The 21,010-nt window shown below is 38.7% G+C and overlaps 1 protein-coding gene across 1 annotated transcript in view; it reads right to left on the bottom strand.

Moving 5' to 3' along the window:
• Usp31 (ubiquitin specific peptidase 31) overlaps positions 1 to 21,010 on the bottom strand; it is a 67,099-nt gene that overhangs the window by 20,786 nt on the left and 25,303 nt on the right. The window contains exons 2-9 of the mRNA XM_052199943.1: positions 14,217 to 14,354; positions 13,147 to 13,235; positions 12,970 to 13,062; positions 12,090 to 12,225; positions 9,744 to 9,888; positions 4,892 to 5,069; positions 1,955 to 2,066; positions 1,399 to 1,493 (exon numbers count right to left, since the gene is read on the bottom strand). Of these exons, the coding sequence (XP_052055903.1) occupies positions 1,399 to 1,493; positions 1,955 to 2,066; positions 4,892 to 5,069; positions 9,744 to 9,888; positions 12,090 to 12,225; positions 12,970 to 13,062; positions 13,147 to 13,235; positions 14,217 to 14,354 (986 nt within the window). The remainder of the gene's footprint in view (positions 1 to 1,398; positions 1,494 to 1,954; positions 2,067 to 4,891; positions 5,070 to 9,743; positions 9,889 to 12,089; positions 12,226 to 12,969; positions 13,063 to 13,146; positions 13,236 to 14,216; positions 14,355 to 21,010) is intronic.

Here is a 21,010-nt window from a genome sequence, read left to right as displayed (position 1 = left end):
GTAATCACCATTTTTTGAGACACTCATCACTAATGTCTAAAACCAAACAAGACAATGTTTGTTTAAAAAAAAAAAAAGAGGGGGTGGGGTGAGACAGGATCTCATATATCCCAGGTCTCAAATCACTATGTTGCCAAGAACAGCCTTCAAATTCTGACCTTCCTGTGCTGGAATTATAGGCATGCATCATCATACAGAGTCCTGTGCTTTTCAACAGTATGTGCTGAAAAGAATCTTCACAATAAAAACAGTACAATTTTTCCATATTTGTGTAGCCACATACGGACAGTCTATAGAAATATCTGCTAGTACAATAGATAGTATAAAAGTAATAGAATAATATTATGTATAAAAGCACAGGGGTAGCAAAGTAGAACAATTAATTCCATCAGAGGAGTAGGACCAAGTAAGTGTTTTCTTAATAAAGAAATTATGGACAGCAGAAACCATCCATGCAAAGTATATATATAAGACAATGTTATGTGTTCAAGCACTCACCAGTACAATGACAACAAAGACAGGTTTGCTATAGTGGAGAAAGACACCTGACCAAAGATGAGTAGAGTCCAAACTGTGGAGCATGGGCTTTACCTTCTAGACCACAGTTACCAGGTAATGACTACAGCATGCCTAGAACATTACCCCGGAACACTTCCATCTTGGTGAATTAAGAGTGTAATTTCTTTATTTATATTTATGAATACATGCACATATATACATACACATATACATACATACACAAACATGTAAATGAATGTCTGTGTGTGTGTGTGTGTGTGTGTGTGTGTGTGTACCCCCTTCCTATCATGAGCTACTCTACTTTCAAGGAAGAGAATACTTCTGTGCTGGCTAGTTTTATGTCAACTTGACATAAGCTAGAGTCACTGGAGAGAAAGGAAGCTCAATTGAGAAAATGCCGCAATAAGATTGGGCTGTAGGCAAGCTTACAGGGCATTTTCTTAAATTAGTGATTGATGTAAGAGGGCTGAGGCCACTGTGGGTGGGGCCACCCTGGACAAGTGGTCCTGGGTTGTGTAAGAAAGCAGACTGAGCATACATTAGGAGCAAGCCAGTAAGCAGCACTCCTTAGGGCCTCTGCATCAGTTCCTGCCTTCAGGTTCCTGACCTATTAGTTCCTGTCCTGAATTCCTTTAATAATGAACATAATGCAGAAGTATAAGCCCTCCCAACTTACTTTTGGTCATGGTGTTTCATCACAATAATAGTAACCCTGACTAGGACAACTTTGTACCTACCATGAATCAAAAGCAACACAAGTACTTAATTTCTACATGAGCTTAAAGAACTTGAGACACATGGAAACCATAGCAGACATCAGCTATTACTTTACGTAGCACATGTAAGTTTCTTGAAGGTAGTTTTATGTTTGTCTATTACCTTTCTACTGTTGGGTGGCACAAGGGCTGTTCTTCCTGAGGCAGCAAGTAAGTTATTCCCACGACACTGACCACACGCAAACTGAATGGGCACACCTGTATCAAATGTCAAATGAGAATTAAACTGGAGCATTATTAGTCAGGAGCATGTTTCCAAGCGGAATTTTCAAAACAGATCAGACAGGCAGCAAACAGCTCACCTTGCAAAATACTTTTCCACTTTGAATATAAGGCACTCAAATACAACTTATTTATCAAGTATGTGAGCATTCCATTGCTTTCACTGGACACTGATTTAATGGCTTTCTATGAATACCTTAATACAGCAATAGTAATTTTTAAAATTACAGAAGTTCTATAGTGTCTTCACGCTGATCATATGGACTAGATTGGCACCATAAGGAAACACAGCAATTCAAGGGGAACTTCTGAAACTCCTTTCAGAAACTGGAGATAAATTCTCATTTTTGAAATCCTAACCAAAGCAATTTCACTGCCCTAGTTGCTGCTGTTGAGTGAAAACCATGCTCTATGGGGACATCTGAGCGCTTACAAACCTGAGTGCTGACAGCAGGCCTCAAGAAGTACTTCATCTTCTCCAGGATCTCCTTCTGCAGAAGGTCCCATGCTACTGTCTTCTCTAGGTGTAGGACGAAGGGCAGGCCAAACCTACAACATAAACAATGGGGTCACCTTAAAATACAGTAATCCCCTTAGAGTTGCAATCCCCTAGACTTAGTCTTTTTAGATTGGATCACAATCTAACTGGTTTTAGGACAGTTCTTGAACAGAGGAAAAAAAAAAACTAACATGGTCATTCTCAAAAGGAGAAAATAAAGTCAAAAGAACTGCTTAGATCTCTCAGGTTAACAAATGGCTTCTGTGGAGCAACAAGGAGGCAGAGACCATGAACAAGAGGCATGAAAGTGGACAGGAGCATAACCAACTGTGTAAATCAAGACATAAGGTATCAAGAACAGGTAAGACCAGAGGGTCCAAGAAGCATGCAGCCATACTCTGGTACTGACAAGAGGGGCACTGGCAAGCAAGTGGTACTTGAAGGCAGCTCCTAACTAGGGTAGAAGCCAGCAGGGCTCTGCCAGATTCCTACACCACATAAAACCAGAGACCATTACCTAGTTCTCAGGCTCAGCTACATCTGAAACCACCAAAGAAACACCAGAAATGAATGTTGCCCAAGCCAGCTCCAGAGATTCTGGAGAAGTATGTCTGCAATGAGACCTAGCACTGAGGCCTTTCTGAGGAGGCCCCAGGTAGTTCTAACATGCAATTAGAAGTTGAAGACCGGGAAAGGGGCTTATGTGACTTTCAGGGAGCGGGGACCAAGAAAGGGGAAATCATTTGAAATGTAAATAAAAAATATATCGAATAAAATAAAAATACATGGGGGGGGGGAGCTGAAGACCATTCTGGTTCAGCTTTCTGAATGTCTCCTCTATATATCCAGATCAGTTGCAGACCACACTCCCTCAGTATGGAATTCCCTCCCCACCTTTCTATATTCTCTCCTGCTTATCTGCATGAAACTCTCATTCCCCATGAACCACAGCACTAGCTACTGGTTATAAACATGGCCTGATGTTCCATCTGCCTCCATGTGCTGTCTAGGTTGATGTCAACCAGATACAAGCTACAGTCATTTTGGAAGAAGGAAATTCAATTGAGAAAACGCTCCCATCACACTGGCCTGAGGGGCATCTTCCTGATTAATGACTGCAGTGGGAAAGCCCAGCTCATTATGTGATCTGGTAGTCCTAGGAGGTGCCACAAGAAAGCAGCTTCAGCAAGCCATGGTGAGCACATCAGTAAGCAGCATTCCTTCATGGCTTCTTTCTGCTCCCGACCCTGACTCCAGGTTCCTGCTCTGGCTTCCCTCAGTGATGAAATGTAACTTGTGAGTTGTATGATGAAATTAACCCTTCACTCCCCAAGTTGCTCATGGTTATGGTAGTTTACCACAGCAACAGAAACCCTAACTAAAACAGCAAAAGACTGATGGCAAGAAAGAAATTTACTACCTTTGTGGCCTAAACAGCCAATTACGTAGAAAACCGAAGCAGTCAATGCAATAATGACAAATCTAGCTAAAAGATGAACTCTAATGAAGACTCAGGAAGATGCAGAGTGGTAAAAATACCATGAAAATCATTGCTAATGACCATCTATGGGTTTACACACCACAGTAGCACTGAAGCTATTTGCCTGTAAGCCCCCATGAATCAAACAACTTCCTATCACAAAGTAATGACTCTACTCTTAAGAGCCTGGTGCCACAAAGGGGTTTTCATTGGTATAAATGCAATGAAATTACCATATGCTCCCTTCCATTCTGTACCTTAAACACATCATATTTCTAATATGCACTGGGCCCCATACACATGACCTCTCCCCAGATGCTACACAGCTCACTCCTCCTCCCTGGGGCACCATCCATACTCTGGTTCACACGCAGACCCAGAGCCTTTACTCATTCACACCTTATCATTTTAGTCAGTGCCAGTGTCTTCAACATGGTGATAACTACTTGAGGTTAAATGTATTTACTTGTTTTGGGTTAGCCTGTCCTAACTAGGATACCAGCTTCATGAAAACAGGGAACCTGTCTATATCCCCAGAGACTATAAGCATCAGCATTTTTGTTGATATCATTAATAGATGTGAAATAACATTAATAGATCTTTTATGTTTATGTTACCACCCAAGGAACTTATATCAAAGTGAAATTAATGGCTATCTTGACTAGTTTTTTAAAAACCAACCAACCAAACAAACAAACAAAAAACAAGTCCTTCTCCTGAAACACATTCATCTGTTATCACTCAGGTGACACTTCTATGATAAAGCTATTTTGAAAGATATTCTATAGTTCCCATAAATTCTTAAAGAAGGCAACAGAGAAATCTGAGAGAGATTTTTGACTCCCAGATTTCTGACCTACAGTGCTCAATGAACGATGGTACTATTTGCCAAGACAGGAAATATTGGAAGAGAAAGATAATGAGTTTGGTTTGGGACATAAGTCTGAGGAGGGTGTACCATCCAAACAGACATAGTAAGATATAGTTTTAAGATACAGGTTCAGAATAGCTTTATACACATAGAATATAAGCTCTCAAAAGCTACGAAAGTCTTACAATATGCACCTTTTATTCAGATTCTAACTGTAATTTTGTAGTCTCTCCATTCCCAACCCAATAAATTAAATCAACATATATGAAGATTACTTCTGAATATAAGAACCAAAAATTAACTGCAAGTGGGCATGATGGCACGTGCCTGTACCTCCAGCATTTGGGAACTGAGTTAGAGGATCGGGAGTTCATAGGTAACCTGGAATACACTGTGAGTCCCTACCTCAAAAACAAAGCAAAATTACCATTAAAAGTAGATTTTTCATCCCTGCTTTCAAAAACTATTTTAAAGCATTTAGCCTCAAAAATGTCAGTACTTATTGGGTAAGAGCTGGTTCTTACCTTTTCCCTTGTTGTCCAGTGCAGGCCCGGTTACATACAAGCAGAACAATCTTGTCGCTTGCCACTCTTGTGGGCAAGTCCACTCGCCCTTGTTTTGCTGCTGTTGGTGCTGGGGAAGACAGTCTGTGATGATCCAAGCCAAATTTCAAGTGGTTTAGATTGTTGTTTAAGTGAATGCCTGAAACAAAATAAAAACAGCTCAACTTAGCTCTTCAAGATTCTTCTTATTCATTTATTACAAAGACTAGAAATAAAAATAATTAAAAAAAAAAAAAACTGTCATTTCGGTGTGCGCCCAGAGCTGATCCTGTACCCAACAGGAAAGAGCTAGTCTCCCAGGAGTGCCAACACACCTGTGAGCAAAGCTAAGACCACCACTCCTGCTCAAATTCCTGGCTCAAGAGTAATCTGCCCGGAGCCATCAGGCCACAGGAACTAGGGAACAGCTGGGGACAGGAGATTTCCATCCACACCCCAGAGCTGACCCTGTGCCACAGCTCTCCACACCCAAATAGATTGGACCAGAAAATAAATTCCTCCTGTCACATAATAGTCAAAACACCAAATGCACAAAACAAAGAAAGAATATTAGGAGCAGTAAGGGGAAAAGGTCAAGGAACATATAAAGGCAGACCTATCAGAATTACAACAGACTTCTCACCAGAGACTATGAAAGCTAGAAGATACTGGGCAGATGTCATACAAACCCTAAGAAAACACAAATGCCACCACATACCCAGCAAAGCTCTCAATTACCATAGATGGAGAAACCAAGATATTCCATGACAAAAACAAATTTACACAATATCTTTCCACAAGTCCAGCACTACAAGGGATAATAGATGGAAAACTCCCACTTAAGGAGGTAAACTACACCCTAGAAAAAGCAAGAAAGTAATCTTTCAAACCCAAAAGAAGATAGTCACACAAACATAATTCCACCTATAGTAACAAAAATAACAGGAAGCAACAATCATTATTCCTTACTATCTCTTAACACAATAGATTCAATTCCCCAATAAAAAGATATAGAGTAACAGACTGGATACCTAAACAGGAGTCTGCACTTTGCTATATACAGGAAATGCACCTCAGTGTCAAAGACAGACACTACCTCAGAGTAAAGGGCTGGAAAACAATTTTCCAAGCAAACAGTCCTAAGAAACAAGCTGGAGTAGCCATTCTAATATTGAATAAAATCGACTTTCAATCAAATGTTATCAAAAAAGATAAGGAGGGACACTTCATACTCATCAAAGGAAAAAATCTACCAAGACAAACTCTCAATTCTGAACATCTATACTCCAAATGCAAGGGCACTCACATTCATAAAAGAAACTTCACTAAAGTTCAAAGCACACATTGTACTTCATATAATACTAGAAGACTTCAGCACCCCATTCTCATCAATGGACAGATCATGGAAACACAAACTAAACAGAAACACATTGAAACTATCAGAAGTTATGAACCAAATGGACTTAACAGATATCTATAAAACATTACATCCTAAAACAAAAGAATATACCTTCTTCATAGCACCTCATGGTACCTTCTCCAAAACTGACTATATAAGCGGTCACAAAACAGGCCTCAACAGATACAAGAAAACTGAAATAATTCCATGCACTCTGTCAGATGACCATGGACTACGGCCTGTCTTCAACAGCAACAAAAACAACAGAAAGCCCACATACACATAAAAGCTGGACAACACCCTACTAAATGATAACTTGGTCAAGGAAGAAATAAAGAAAGAAATTAAAGACTCTTTAGAATTGAATGAAAATGAAAGCACAATATACCCAAGCTTATGGGACACAATGAAGTACTTAAGAGGAAAACTCATAGCTCTGAGTGCCTCCAAAAAGAACTGGAGAGAGCACACACTAACAGCTTTACAGCACACATGAAAGCTATAGAACAAAAAGAAGCAAATACACCCAAGAGGAGTAGATGGCAGGAAATACTCAAACTGAGGGCTGAAATCAACCATGTAGAAACAAAAAGAACTATACAAATGTGGGGTGGTGAGCTGAGCTCAGGCTTAAAACCAGCAGGTTAGTGTCTAAGGCAAGGGATGGCAGGTGTTTGGCCACGCCCTCTAGGCCCCTGGCTCCTGTTAAGTAGCTACAGCCTCCTACAAGCCCCCAGGAACTGGTTCTTTGAGAAAATCAACAAGATTGATAAACCCTTAGCCAGACTTACCGGAGGGCACAGAAACAGTATCCAAACTAACAAAATCAGAAATAAAAATGGAGATAAAACAATAGAAACTGAGGACATTCAAAAAACTCAGCAGATCCTACTACAAAAGCCTATATTCAACAAAAATGGAAAATCTGGATGAAATGGACAATTTTCTAGACAGATACTAAATACCTAAGTTAAATCAGGATCAGATAAACCATTGAAACAGTCCCATAACCCCTAAAGAAGTAGAAGCAGTCATTAAAAGTCTCCCAACAAAAAAAAGTCCAGAACCAGACGGGTTTAGTGCAGAATTCTATCAGACCTTCGAAGAAGACCTAATACCAATACTCTTCAAACTATTTCACAAAATAGAAATAGAAAGAACATTACCCAATTCATTCTATGAAGTCACAGTTATGCTGCATATTCTCTCTTGGAGATGGAAGGGTTTCTGTCTAATCAGGAACCTGTCACAATTTCTTTCAAAGAGGACTTCATAAGAGATTTGTTTTTCTACTTCTATCATGTTTAATGTTCCAAATAGATTTTAAAAACTGGTTGAGTGCATATTACTTTTAGCTTCAAAAGACATCATATATATTTAGGAGGCATTTAACTATTATAAATTATTTTGATGACTTAAAAAATGTCAATACTGAGTTGTATATTTTAAAATAAATTTTATTAGTTTAATAAAAAATTCAAAAAAACCCCTGTCATTTATAATTTAAACTACAATTTAAAATAAGGACACTCTCTCTATAAGATCACTCATTTAGCCAATAGGCTAGGTATCAGCATCCATTGTTTCCTTTAAAGTAGGCTTCCCTATCTTTTAAAACTGGAAATTAGAACTCTCCATGATTCTAAGTCAGACATAATTTTGAAGAGCAAGTTTACTAGAATGATCCACAAATACAATTTAAAGTTAGATCCAGTAACCAGTAATCAAACGCATTCCAGAAAAAAATACAGACAACATTTAGAATCATCTACGAGGTTTCACTAGCAGGTTTTTTTTTTTTTTTTTTTTTTTTTTTTTTTTTTTTTTTGTCCCTGACTATTATAGCAAGAGATGAAACTGTACTTACTAATCAGGAGCTATTGTGAGAACATAAGTACAATAGATCAACCCATATTAACAAGAACAAAAATGCCTGACAGCACAAATCTTCAGTGTCTTATAGCAGAACTTCCTGTTATTTAGGGCCATCAAGTTCTTCATATCACAAGGCTCTGTAGCTAATCAATGGCAGTATCTGTCAATTTCTTTACTCTTTCCAAAGAATGTCAGCTAATGAAAGGCACCCCCATAAGGAGAAGAGGCTTTTCTGCCAACACCACCAATAATAGTAACACTAGAAGAAAAAAATAGAACAGCTTACAAACAAACATTCACAGCAAAGTTCTGGCAATACATAAGCAGCCAGCAACATAAGGCTTGCTGTTAAGATGCAGTAGCATTATAACAATTTGAATGACAAATACAAAGCTAATATCAAAATAAATTTCTGATAGTTTAAAAAAAGCAATCACTAGAAATACAAAACCTGAACTTTACTTAAGCTGCTAGAGGGTACACATTTTAGCATAAATACGACAAAGAAATTCCAAAGGAAGAGTAGGTATCACTTTATAACCAACAGAACAGAAGCAATGACTGGAGTTCTGCAAACCAGAGGAGCTAGGTAGCCAACAAGTCCTTTAAAGGCCGATGTACTAAGTTTTGGTCCCCAGCTAAAAGTACTACTAAGAAGCAGAACCCACTCAGGACATAAGGCTTCACTAGAGGAAGCAGTCGCTGGGAACATATTTCTACTCATTCACTTGTCTGTCTTTGTTGGTACCTGACCCTGTCCAAATGTGTTTTTTATTTAGTTACAAAAGAAGTTGGGGCTATACTTTCAGTTATGTATTTTTTATTTTTAATAATTAGTTTTGAGATTTCTCTCTTCTGCTTTTGTCTTAAATTTATATTTTTATTTATTATTGAGCACAGGAACACAAATTCATGTGGCAATAAGATAAACAGAAAAACAACAAAAAGAGAATAAAATAAGGAACAGTGATTTATTAAAAATAATGGTATAAAAAGAAAAAAATTCACTTGACTGAATGGGAAGAAGGGCATCTAAGGATCTAAGTGCAAATTCATGTCCAAAATAGAAGTCAAATAAAAAAGCTGTTATTAACACTTAACAAAAGAAATTAGCCTTGTTCTCTGAGTAATGTGAGGAAGGATGGCTTTACAACATGTTCAGTAGTTTCCAGTAAATTAGGAAAGGAAACAGAACAGAGATATTAAAACCCAAACACACATATGTGACTAGAGTATTCAAGTAGCTTAAAGCAAATAAGGAGAAAAGCTGCTGAGATGGGCCTCTACATAATGTGAAGGCATGTAAAGAACTGTGTATAACAGGCAGGTAAAGAGCCAGATGTTCAATATAGAGGAATCAGATTTGGTGTTCAGAAGGATCACTAGTAGCAATAAAATATATTTTATTGAAAACAAACTAAAGATAATAAAAAACTAAAAAACACAACAGTATGTGCACTTAATCACAATTTTTAAACTTGTATACTATCACATAACACATCAATGTCCACAGTGGTCAAATCTGTAAGCTAAGGTGCATTCTATAACACGACCATTTACCTCTTTGACTGAGAATTCCTTCGGGCCTAAATATTTCTGGAGTCTCAAAGGCAAAAATGCAATCACTTTCATGAACCGTCTCCAGGTCATCTGTGTCACTAAAGGAACGATGGAACCCATCATAGTACATTTCTGTTAACACGATCTAAAAAAAAAAAAAGGGAAAATGTGAACAGCTGTGTAACTGGAAATTCAATATAAAATGATCTTCTAATCCTACGCTGACCCTCAGAAGACCTTCATGTTGGAAATGTTCAGTTAGGGTTATTAGATAGCTTCTAGGGTCATATTAGTTTCTGGTAATGAAAGACTCTTAGAAGTATATAGAAGTATAATAACCTTTGCAACTGTCTAACAATACACTCTAAAACCAGACCACTTATGGCACTAAATCCAGAGTTCCTCCAAGTTTGGAGATAGGTGATGATAATAACAGAATTACTTATTCTTCTGTTTCACAGAAGGAAGACGGCAACAGAGACCTGCCTAAGGTTTCTTACAATCCATATGATTTCAGTCTAGAAAAGAACAATCTATATCTGAATCTAAGACATTCTTTCATATCATTAAATTCACCTCTTTTCAGATTAAAAAAAAAAGTCAAATGACCATGGTTACCTATATTGGAATATGTAAAATCAATCAATTCAAATGTCCAATGCTAGAAACTAGTTAAATGCAGCCCTACTTACTTGGAAAGCTACTAGAAAGGATGACCCACATAGTGTCTGTATTATGAAGCCAAACCCTAAGTAGACAAAAAGCTAAGAACAATGTGTGCAAATAATTCTGTTAGAAAAGACTGTAGGATACTCTCAGGTAAAAAAAAAAAATCTAAATACTACATAACACAGCACTAAAGTTAGTAACCTTGTTTGCTTGCATTGATGCTTAAAGATACTTTTAATTTCTAAGTTGTATTTTTATGATGAAACAGAAAAACAAAAGGCAGGAAAGAAACCATGGCTACATTTATAGCTTCTACTACATGTTCAGCAGTGTTGTCCAGGGCAAAAGTACTAGACTGGACAGAGCTAGAGAAGGTTCCAGGTATCAGCTGCCATCAACCAGTCTTGTGACCTTGAATGGGGCCTTCTTCAATGGGGTGAAGAGGCACCATTGGGCACCAACTGCCAGTCTGCCCCACTACCACCCCACTAGTACCAACCAAGTCCATGAGGTGGAAAGACCTATGATCTGTTTCACAAATGGCCCTGGGGAGCTCCTCCCACATTTCTTTCTAAGGAATTTAACGCTTATGCTACTTTTCTCCTGGTACACATGGAAGTATAATTCACCTTCCAGAAAGCTGAGCGCTAAAGCAAAGTAGTAATTATATTATCAATTTATACCACATGTGAAAATAGTGAGACAGCTCTGAGGCTTTAAAGACACAGCTGCATCTGCCTTGGATGCCAAGACCTCTCCTCTCTCTGCTCTCCCCTCATCCTGGACAGAAAAGGAATCAAACAGCAATTTAAAGAAAGTCTATTTAAACACAGTCTATGAAAATAGAAGAGATCTGCTACATTAAAGCAACATAGCTTTAAATGTAATTGCCCAAATGGGGCCAAATGAGGCCAAAGAATACCATTATTATTCAAGTGATTAATTATATAGAAGTTTCCAAAAGCTATCTAGGGAAAAGCTATTTCATTGGTAAGTCATCCTTCCTTATAAATCCCAAGAAATGTTTCCTGTGATATTTTTCCAGTAAAAACTACGTGTGAAATATATTAAGTCACTGCAAGCCAAAAGTCAACTTAAACATAACTATTTATCAAAGATATGTCCCTCTCCCAAAAGCGGAAACCCAATTTTCCCCTATCTAAACAAAAGACTCTGATCTTTAAGTAAGGAAACAAAACAGGCTGGCAGATGTACCTCAGGTACAGTGCACTTGCTTGCAGGAGTAAGGCCCTAGGTCCAAACCCCACAACAGGGATAGAGAAGAAGTACAACAATCATATGCTTCAGACAGAACACCATCCTAGAGAGATGCCCATTCTCACCACCAAACCAGGCAGAAGGGATTGATTCCTAAGCCTCTCTGTTAAATGCTACAGCAGTGTGAAAAGCTAAGTAATCACACTTTACAAACAAAGCCACAAGATCTTACATAAAGCAGTTTTTCCTTTTATATATACAATTAATTGAGGCAGGAAACAATTTTCTATACACTCTATTTATTCTTTGAGTCTGGATTTCCTCCATCCATCTGCCCCTCAACACTAAATGCAACTGGTTTTAAATTTCAAACATGGTTAGCAACTGGGGCAAAAAAAAATCCATATAAGCAGAATGCAACACTTGACTCAGGTGTAGTTTGGGCTAGCAGGTTATTACCTGATCAGTGGGGATCTTTGTCTCTATAGATACAGCTTCCCGAAGTCTGGCAACAGTCCCAGAGAGAGGCACAGCCACACCGATCCTCATGCAATGGGAACATTTCCCTTGATACACTACAGTGACATAGAGAGGCCTGTACAGATCAAAGTCAGATCTTCCCATTAGTTACTTATTTTAGCTCAAATATAGAATAGGTGAAACAAACCTGACCTGAAATTAACACAAAAACTAAAATGAGGCCTGAGACATAGCTCAGTTCCCTAGCATGCACACACGGCCCCGCCTTCCCGCAATATGACATAGAGCATATGCCTGCCCCTGCAGCACTTGGAACCTGAAGGCAGGAGAATGAGAGTTCAAGGTCACTCTCAACTATACAAGTTTGAGGCCAGCCTATGATAAACAGGAGGATTCTATCTAAAAGGGGGGAGGAAGGACTTCCCCTTTATCTGGAAGCCAAATGAGAATAGTTCATTTAAACCTAACTAAAAACTACTAAACAAGTTGAAAGAACTTTGAAAAAGCTATTGTCATAAAAATATTTTCAAAAATAACATAGTCATAATTGGTTCTGTCTTTTCCTTCAAAACTGTCTAACTTCTGCAAACTCTTTAAGGTCTAAAATAAGTACAAGCAGGGTCTCCAGAGAATCTAGGACAACCAGTTTTAAAAAAACTATGGCATGGGCTTGCCTCTCTCATGTGCCTGCTCAGCTTGCACACTCCAACAGGCACTTAGCTTCAAGAATTTAACAAGGCTTGTGTTCATTACTATTACACCTAGTACTTAACTAAATACGTGAAGAGCCTTAACTGAGGCTACAGAGGAAGAAGTACCCTATCACAGCAAGCTGTTAATTTTACACATATATTCTTACCTTGTATGGGGTAAAGGAATAGGCAACGAAATGCACAGGAAAGGGTCAAAAGTGTTGCTCTGTTTCTGACAATGAGGACATGTCAAAGAAGATCTTTGAAAACAAAAATGTAAAACATTCACATTAAGATCACACAGAACTACGTCAGGAAGTCAAAACCTGTCATTTGCTCCTTACCTGTACTGGGCTTGAAAAAGTTCTTGTACAAAAGTGCTACACACAGGAAAAGATGGTCCCTCAGGCATCATATCTGTCTCTGATGGTGGCTTAAAAAAAAAAAAAAAGTAAAATTCACAGGCCGAAAGCTGATCATAATATGTCACAAATACTCGAAATACTCAATGTCCTTTCTAAGCTGAATATGGAACCAAGATGCTCTGTAAAATACTGTGTTAAAGTACACAGAACCCAGTTCACATGGAATCATTCCTTCAAACAGGCTACTGAACATCATGTTTATCACTCTCTATCTGTTGAGAAACTGGCCAGCTCTTCCCTAGGTTGTTTCAATCTTTATCTTGATGCTTAATCCACAGTTTGCTTCATATTCAACTTTCTAATGTCCCTAACTACTAAACATCTGTTACCATATGTAGAGAACATTGTATAGGATGTTAGGATACAAGGACGAGTAACACAGTGCCTGGCCTTGAGGCTGTTCCCATATAGTAAGTCAGCCATATCTACCAGTTATATGACAATACATTGTTCAGGAACAAAAGGACCTTAAATCAGAAGAATCCACCAAGTTTCTAAAACTAGAAATTTTGAAATACATAAGAGACATCACAAACTCAAAAGTTTCCTGGGGAAATAATCTTCCCATGATATGAGCCACTTTATCATATTAAGGACACACGTAGAGAAGTTGAGTAAGAAATGCTGTGTCTCAGTAGGACCATCTGGACTCAGTGCCTAGGCTCAAATCCAAGTCTAACGGTAAAGACACTCATACATTTCCTTTCTGGCTGTGTTATTTGTCCTACTGATTACAAAGTATGTCTTAATGGAATAGCAAGCAACGGATCCCCACCTCGGCCCTCCATTAGACTGTAAGGTTGTCTTTACCTTACACTGCCAGCACAATAAGCAAGAAAAATATCTCATAAAGTGTCCACTTAGCTTTATACACACACAGAGCTAGTCACTAGTTAATGTAACAAGCCCAATGGGTATTTGTGAGAACCCTTCCTTCTCTCTTTTCCCTCTCCCTGCTCCCTGACTGCCCCGGGGAGACGTGCACTCACCTTCAGAGGAGGCTGGCCACTCTGCTTTACAGCATGATTAAGATCTTCATGAACTCGATCCAAAAGCCATAGCAGGAACTCCTGGGCATCATGTTGGGAATTTCCTCGATACTGCAACGCATTCTTTGACACAATACTCTGTAAGTAAATAATCAATAAGACCAGTTGTGAGTTCCTGGCTCTAAAGACTATCATAATTCTGAAAGAGGAATCTAAAATCTCAAAGGTGTCCCAAAAAAATTCCAGAGAAACAAAACCAGAGGAACATCCAGATAAATTAAACCAACAGCAAGGTACTAATGTTCACTTCTTAGCTGTGAAAGGACTCTTATGCTATTTTTGTTGACTTTTCTGTAAATCTAAAATTATTCTAAGAATTAAAAGTTTAGGAATATATATTTTATATTAATATAGTGGTTGTACAGAGAAGGTGTTGTGGAAGTAGAACACAAGCTAGAGAATGATGAGTTGGAGGATAATGATATCTCAAGTTATGTCACTTAAGCCTTAAAGGGTAAAGGCAGGAATCAAGGGGGCGGGGGAGGAGGGAGCAACATATTTAAAGAGACAAAGTGGGAAGAAAGTATGACACCTTTATGAAAGACTTAAGAAGTTCAAGAGACCTGAAAATGCAGGTCTGCAAGGAAAAGCAAGACGAATGAGTAAAGTCAAGACCAGCTCAGGAAGAACTTAAACTTAAAAAGCAAATCAAAATGATATAGGAAGCCAGGAAATGGTTTTAAGTGAACTGGCTAAGACCATGTGCTCTGAGAAGAGAAGATGGACTAGTCTGAAGTAAAAGGAAGTGACTTGTAGGAATTGCTACAGAATAATGCATGCAGATTATTTTATATATAAATGAGACAAATAGCACTCCAACTTTAGCAAGAAGTTTTTAATTTGGCGTAGGGGGTGGTAAACAGTAGAAAAGTAGTTGGGAAACAAGCAAAGAAAACATGAGTCTAAGACAACACTGTGAAGACATACATGAAAAGGCAAATTTGCAAGAGATTTAGAAATAAGTCATAATCAACAGAATCTGTGGCCAATTAGAGACTTAGGAAGTAGGCCTCCATGCCATCCATGCCTGCTCAGATATACATCAATACAGATGGAAAAGGAGGAAGATGATAAGTTCTCTTTCAAATCCACTATGCCTAAAGCTCTGTGGTTCCTCTAAGAAGAAAACAGAGTAGACAACTAAGAAAGTACCCATGCAGGCTCAGTGCAAAAGTCTACACTAAAAACAAAAACACAAAAGTCAACAGATGAGTGGTTGTAATCACAAATATCAGTGAGATGGCCCAGTGATATCAGGAGACATCAAGCCAGAGGAGAAAACTCAGAAAACGCATAGATTCAGGTATGGGAGGACATCAAAGGAGACTGAGAAAAAAAGAGCTGTGGCCAAGAAATCAAGAGCATAATGTCTAAAGAGCCAAACGAAGAGATTCATGGGGGAAATGGCCTACCAGGTAAAGAATGAAAAAGAAAACCAAACAAATGACAAAGCAACTAAAAAATAGATCCAGGGAGATGGCTCAGCAGGCACTTGCCATGTAAACCTGGCAACCTGAGTTTGATTCCCAAAACCCATGTAAAGGTTAGTGGAGAGAACAAAACCAACTCCAAACAGATGTCAGTGTGTGCACAGATGCACACACACACACACACACACACACACACAGAGAGAGAGAGAGAGAGAGAGAGAGAGAGAGAGAGAGAGAGAGAGAGAATGAATCACAAACTGCCTGTTTTATTTCCAATCAGGAAAAATAATAAAGACCAAAAAAAATAAAGAAGAAACAGGTTATAATTTAATTGTGAAGAACCATTAAAGCTTAATGACAGTTACATGTAAGTAACAAAAAAAAAGTTGATTATAAAATATTTTGAGATTTGGTTTGGGAGGAAGAGTCAAAGAGATATAAGAAATAATATATGTGACACGAACAAAACTCACCAGGAAACAAAGAGAGGGAAGCCAGGCATGGTTGCTCACATCAAATTATCTCATCAGTTGGGAGTCTAGGACAAGAGGACTGCTGTGTATTCAAGGCCAGCCTGAACAACAGAGACTGACCCTGTCTCAAGAAAAAAAAAAAAAATAGTGGAGGAAGGACCTGATAGCAAACAGAGCTAGAAGAATGCAACATGGATGTCATCCAGAAACAACATGCAGGGAACAGGTATAGAACTGCCTTCACTACACTAGCCGACTTCTCCCAGCAGAGGTCGACTTCTTTCTTGGTCTATTTCTGCTTATTTATCTATCTTCATTGATAAACTGGTCTCTTCCCTGTTGGCCTAATGATTAGGATTCAGCTCTCCTGATCTCTGCCTTGCCACTGTAAAATGTGTTGTTTTGTGGCCTTCTGTTCCTTCACCTAGGAGCTTCAAAACAAAGCCATTGGCATGTATCGTGGAGATGAGTGGGTAGCTGGTGATACTAGGTCAGTGGAGCTAAAGAGAATACCAGAAATTTCATTAAGGTTTTTTTTTTTTTTTCTTCTGACTTAGGTAATGATCAGGAATAAACCTGAAAATAAAAGGCCACAGAGTTCTGAACAAGCTGAGTTTGAGGCACCTACGTATCACCCCAAATATGGCTGCACATGGCTCAGGAAAGAGATCTAGGAGAGTAATTTAAATCAGAAAAGCATATGACTATAAAATGAGCAAGAGAACTGCGCAATCAGTATTTACTGAAAAGAGCGGCCACCAGGCCAGAATCTTGACAACATGAGTCTAATAAAAAAAAAAAAAAAAAAAAAATGAGACTGGTCAAAGGAGTTCACACAAACTGAACCTCAAGGAGATTAAAGCAACAATGCAAAATACCACAGAAAAGTCAAGTAACACAAGCACTGGGGTGGTCATCCTCTAGGCTCACATGACCATTTGATCTCTGTGAAGCAAATATCTATCACAAAGGAGTAAAGGAGAAGACAGGTAAAGAAACAGAACAGCTTCTACTGACCATTCTCCAGATCCCAGAAACTGAGCTGTACAAGCAAGGAAGAATCTGTGACTACCTAGAGAGAGGCAGCTAATGGAAAGGAAAGATCTGAAGAACATTCTTCAGCTCAAAGAGAGGATATTCAAAAAGTAGAGGAATTCTCCTTAAACAGATTAGGGGTTCGAGCAACAGAAACAAGCAAAGATAGAGATGAACTACAGACAGGAGGAGATACGGGTTCCACCAGTTTGCATAGTTTGCTTTATAGAGGAAACAGAGAACAACTAAGAGGTCTTATGGATCATGGGAGAGATAACAAGTCTTACAGCATGTAGCTATGTCATAGCAACTGTCAGAAGCACAGCAACACTCTATTCTAAACACACTCCTATTTTCTTCAGCTTGAATATCCCAGAAACAAATTAACCAAAACCACAACCTTCATTATGTATCAATGAAACTTTACACACAGAAGCCTCTAAAATTCCAGGACCAGGTCAACATTTAATTTATCAAGATTGCATTGAGTTTGCTTATGGTTCTTACAACTAACACTTCAAGTCATCTGGACTTACCCACCAATCAGTATGTACCAAGACACTGTACTAGGTTGTTTAGCAAGACAGTTGTCAAGCAAGACTGAACAGGCAACTAAACTATATCAAACCTAAGTAGGACAAAATCTATCCTGGATCAATCCCATCCTCAATCACCATATCAGAAACTGAAGGAACTGAAGGAAAAGAAAATCCCACTGAACAAACAAAAAAGCTCCTCTTTCTGCCATGTTTAGCCAAAGACACACAAGGAACTATTTATCTTACCTCTTCCCTAGACAAAACAAAATACTTTCCCTAGACAAAGAGAAAAATACTTTGGTGTGTGCCTCAGGGGGGGGAAAAAAAAGCAAGTTACCTAAGTGCCACCAGCTACCAGATATGTCTGATTCACTGAATAAGCAAGTAGGAGAGAACCTGGTGGTCAAAATCTTTAACTGTCTCAACCCCTATAACCCTGGCATGAGATTTCATCATTTTCCAAGTCATATCTAATCTTATCTTGATTTGCCTTTTAAAATTCTTTTTTCACTATTAAGTCTTAATCTAGTTAATGTCCTAAATTTAGTCACTGTATTTTATTTTTTAAGTTTTTTTAAAAGATCTATTTTATATATGTGTCTGTCTTCAGACACACCAGAAGAGGGCAACAGATGCCATTAGAGATGGTTGTAAGCCACCATATGGTTTCTGGGAATTAAACTCTGGGCCTCTGAAAAAGTAGTCAGTGTTCTTAACTGCTGAGCCATCTCTCCAGCCTTTAAGTTTTTTTTTTTTGTTGTTGTTTTTGTTTTTTTGTTTGTTTGTTTGTTTGTTTTTGTTTTGTTTTGTTTTTCAGTGTATCTTCTGCAGCTATTCTTTTTTGTGTACTTTTTATTTTTTTATTTTTTTATTCGATATATTTTTATTTACATTTCAAATGATTTCCCCTTTTCTAGCCCCCCACTCCCCGAAAGTCACATAAGCCCCCTTTTCTCCCCCTGTCCTCCCACCCACCCCTTCCCACTTCCCTGTTCTGGTTTTGCTGAATACTGCTTCACTGAGTCTTTCCAGAACAAGGGGCCACTCCTCCTTTCTTCTTGTACCTCATTTGATGTGTGGATTATGTTTTGGGTATTCCAGTTTTCTAGGTTAATATCCACTTATTAGTGAGTGCATACCATGATTCACCTTTTGAGTCTGGGTTACCTCACTTAGTATGATGTTCTCTAGCTCCATCCATTTGCTTAAGAATTTCATGAATTCATTGTTTCTAATGGCTGAATAGTACTCCGTTGTGTAGATATACCACATTTTTTGCATCCACTCTTCTGTTGAGGGATACCTGGGTTCTTTCCAGCATCTGGCAATTATAAATAGGGCTGCTATGAACATAGAGCATGTATCCTTATTACATGGTGGGGAATCCTCTGGGTATATGCCCAGGAGTGGTATAGCAGGATCTTCTGGAAGTGAGGTGCCCAGTTTTTGGAGGAACCGCCAGACTGATTTCCAGAGTGGTTGTACCAATTTGCAACACCACCAGCAGTGAAGGAGTGTTCCTCTTTCTCCACATCCTCTCCAACACCTGCTGTCTCCTGAATTTTTAATCTTAGCCATTCTGACTGGTGTAAGGTGAAATCTCAGGGTTGTTTTGATTTGCATTTCCCTAATGACTAATGAAGTTGAGCATTTTTTTAAGATGCTTCTCCGCCATCCGAAGTTCTTCAGGTGAGAATTCTTTGTTTAACTCTGTACCCCATTTTTTAATACGGTTGTTTGGTTTTCTGGAGTCTAACTTCTTGAGTTCTTTATATATATTGGATATTAGCCCTCTATCTAATGTAGGATTGGTGAAGATCTTTTCCCAATTTGTTGGTTGCCGATTTGTCCTTTTGATGGTGTCCTTTGCCGTACAGAAACTTTGTAGTTTTATGAGGTCCCATTTGTCAATTTTTGATCTTAGAGCATACGCTTCTGGTGTTCTGTTCAGAAACTTTCTCCCTGTACCGATGTCCTCAAGGGTCTTCCCCAGTTTCTTTTCTATTAGCTTCAGAGTGTCTGGCTTTATGTGGAGGTCCTTGATCCATTTGGATTTGAGCTTAGTACAAGGAGACAAGGATGGATCAATTCGCATTCTTCTGCATGCTGACCTCCAGTTGAAACAGCACCATTTGTTGAAAAGGCTATCTTTTTTCCATTGGATGTTTTCAGCCCCTTTGTCGAGGATCAAGTGGCCATAGGTGTGTGGGTTCATTTCTGGATCTTCAATCCTGTTCCATTGATCCGCCTGCCTGTCACTGTACCAATACCATGCAGTTTTTAACACTATTGCTCTGTAGTATTGCTTGAGGTCTTGAAAAACAGTTCATCTTTTGGGATACCTACTAAGTTATTAATGAATAAGCCCTAGGGGTTGATCTTTGTGAGAATGGGTGAGTGCTCTAAAACACATTAGAAGGGCAAGGAAACAGTGAGAAAGGCAAAGTACTTATATAGCAGTATGTCACACAGGGTTCAGAATGCAGCCTTGATCAAACAGTACTGTGTCCTTCATCTATTCCCTCACCTTCACCTCCTCTGTGGAGGCCCTTTAGCCTACCTATGCAAATCTGGCAACAGATCCTGGAAGACAAACCCTAAGGTCTTTACCTTCTGACATACTAAAAAGCCTCCACTTTAACTCCTTTTTGCTCCTTCCTTAGAAGGATGAAGTAGGGATATACAGGGACTCTAGTGAGGGCAGAGAAAAATTATACAGATTCTATTTTGTGCGTTTTCAAAACCATGAAGAAGAGATTTATTCTGTGGTGCTACATGAGCTGAAAACAAGGAAAGGGAAGATATCTAAAGCACAGCTCACCAACCCTGGCTACACATCACGGTCATCTGGGAAACAGCCAAGTCAAACCAGAAAAACAAAGTTCATATCCTGACAACAGCAGAGATGCAACATTATTAGTCTATGGCATAACTTGAGCACTCCAAGTTTTTGTCAAGTGTAATGTTTTTTTTTTTTGGTGACTCTACTTCTAAAGTGAAAAGAGACTGAGACCAAATAGGACTAGGCTGGAAAAGCTCTGATTTCACTTTTTAAATCACCAAATTTTATGAGACGCTCAAGAGGCCCCTTCATAATTGTAGTATATCACTTAAGACAATATTAACTGTCAAGATTTACTGGGTGCATATACTGTATTGGGCCCAAATTAATTATGGGTGTTATTCCCTACAAAATCCACCCTGAGGAAAATTCCATGCTATGGTATTAGCAGTCGGAAACAGTGTGATGGTTCACA

This window comes from Apodemus sylvaticus, chromosome 1 (assembly GCF_947179515.1).
Source record: "Apodemus sylvaticus chromosome 1, mApoSyl1.1, whole genome shotgun sequence".
Lineage (NCBI taxonomy): Eukaryota > Metazoa > Chordata > Mammalia > Rodentia > Muridae > Apodemus > Apodemus sylvaticus.
The sequence above is the reverse complement of the archived record's forward strand: the minus strand, read 5'-3'. Positions and strand labels throughout refer to the sequence as shown.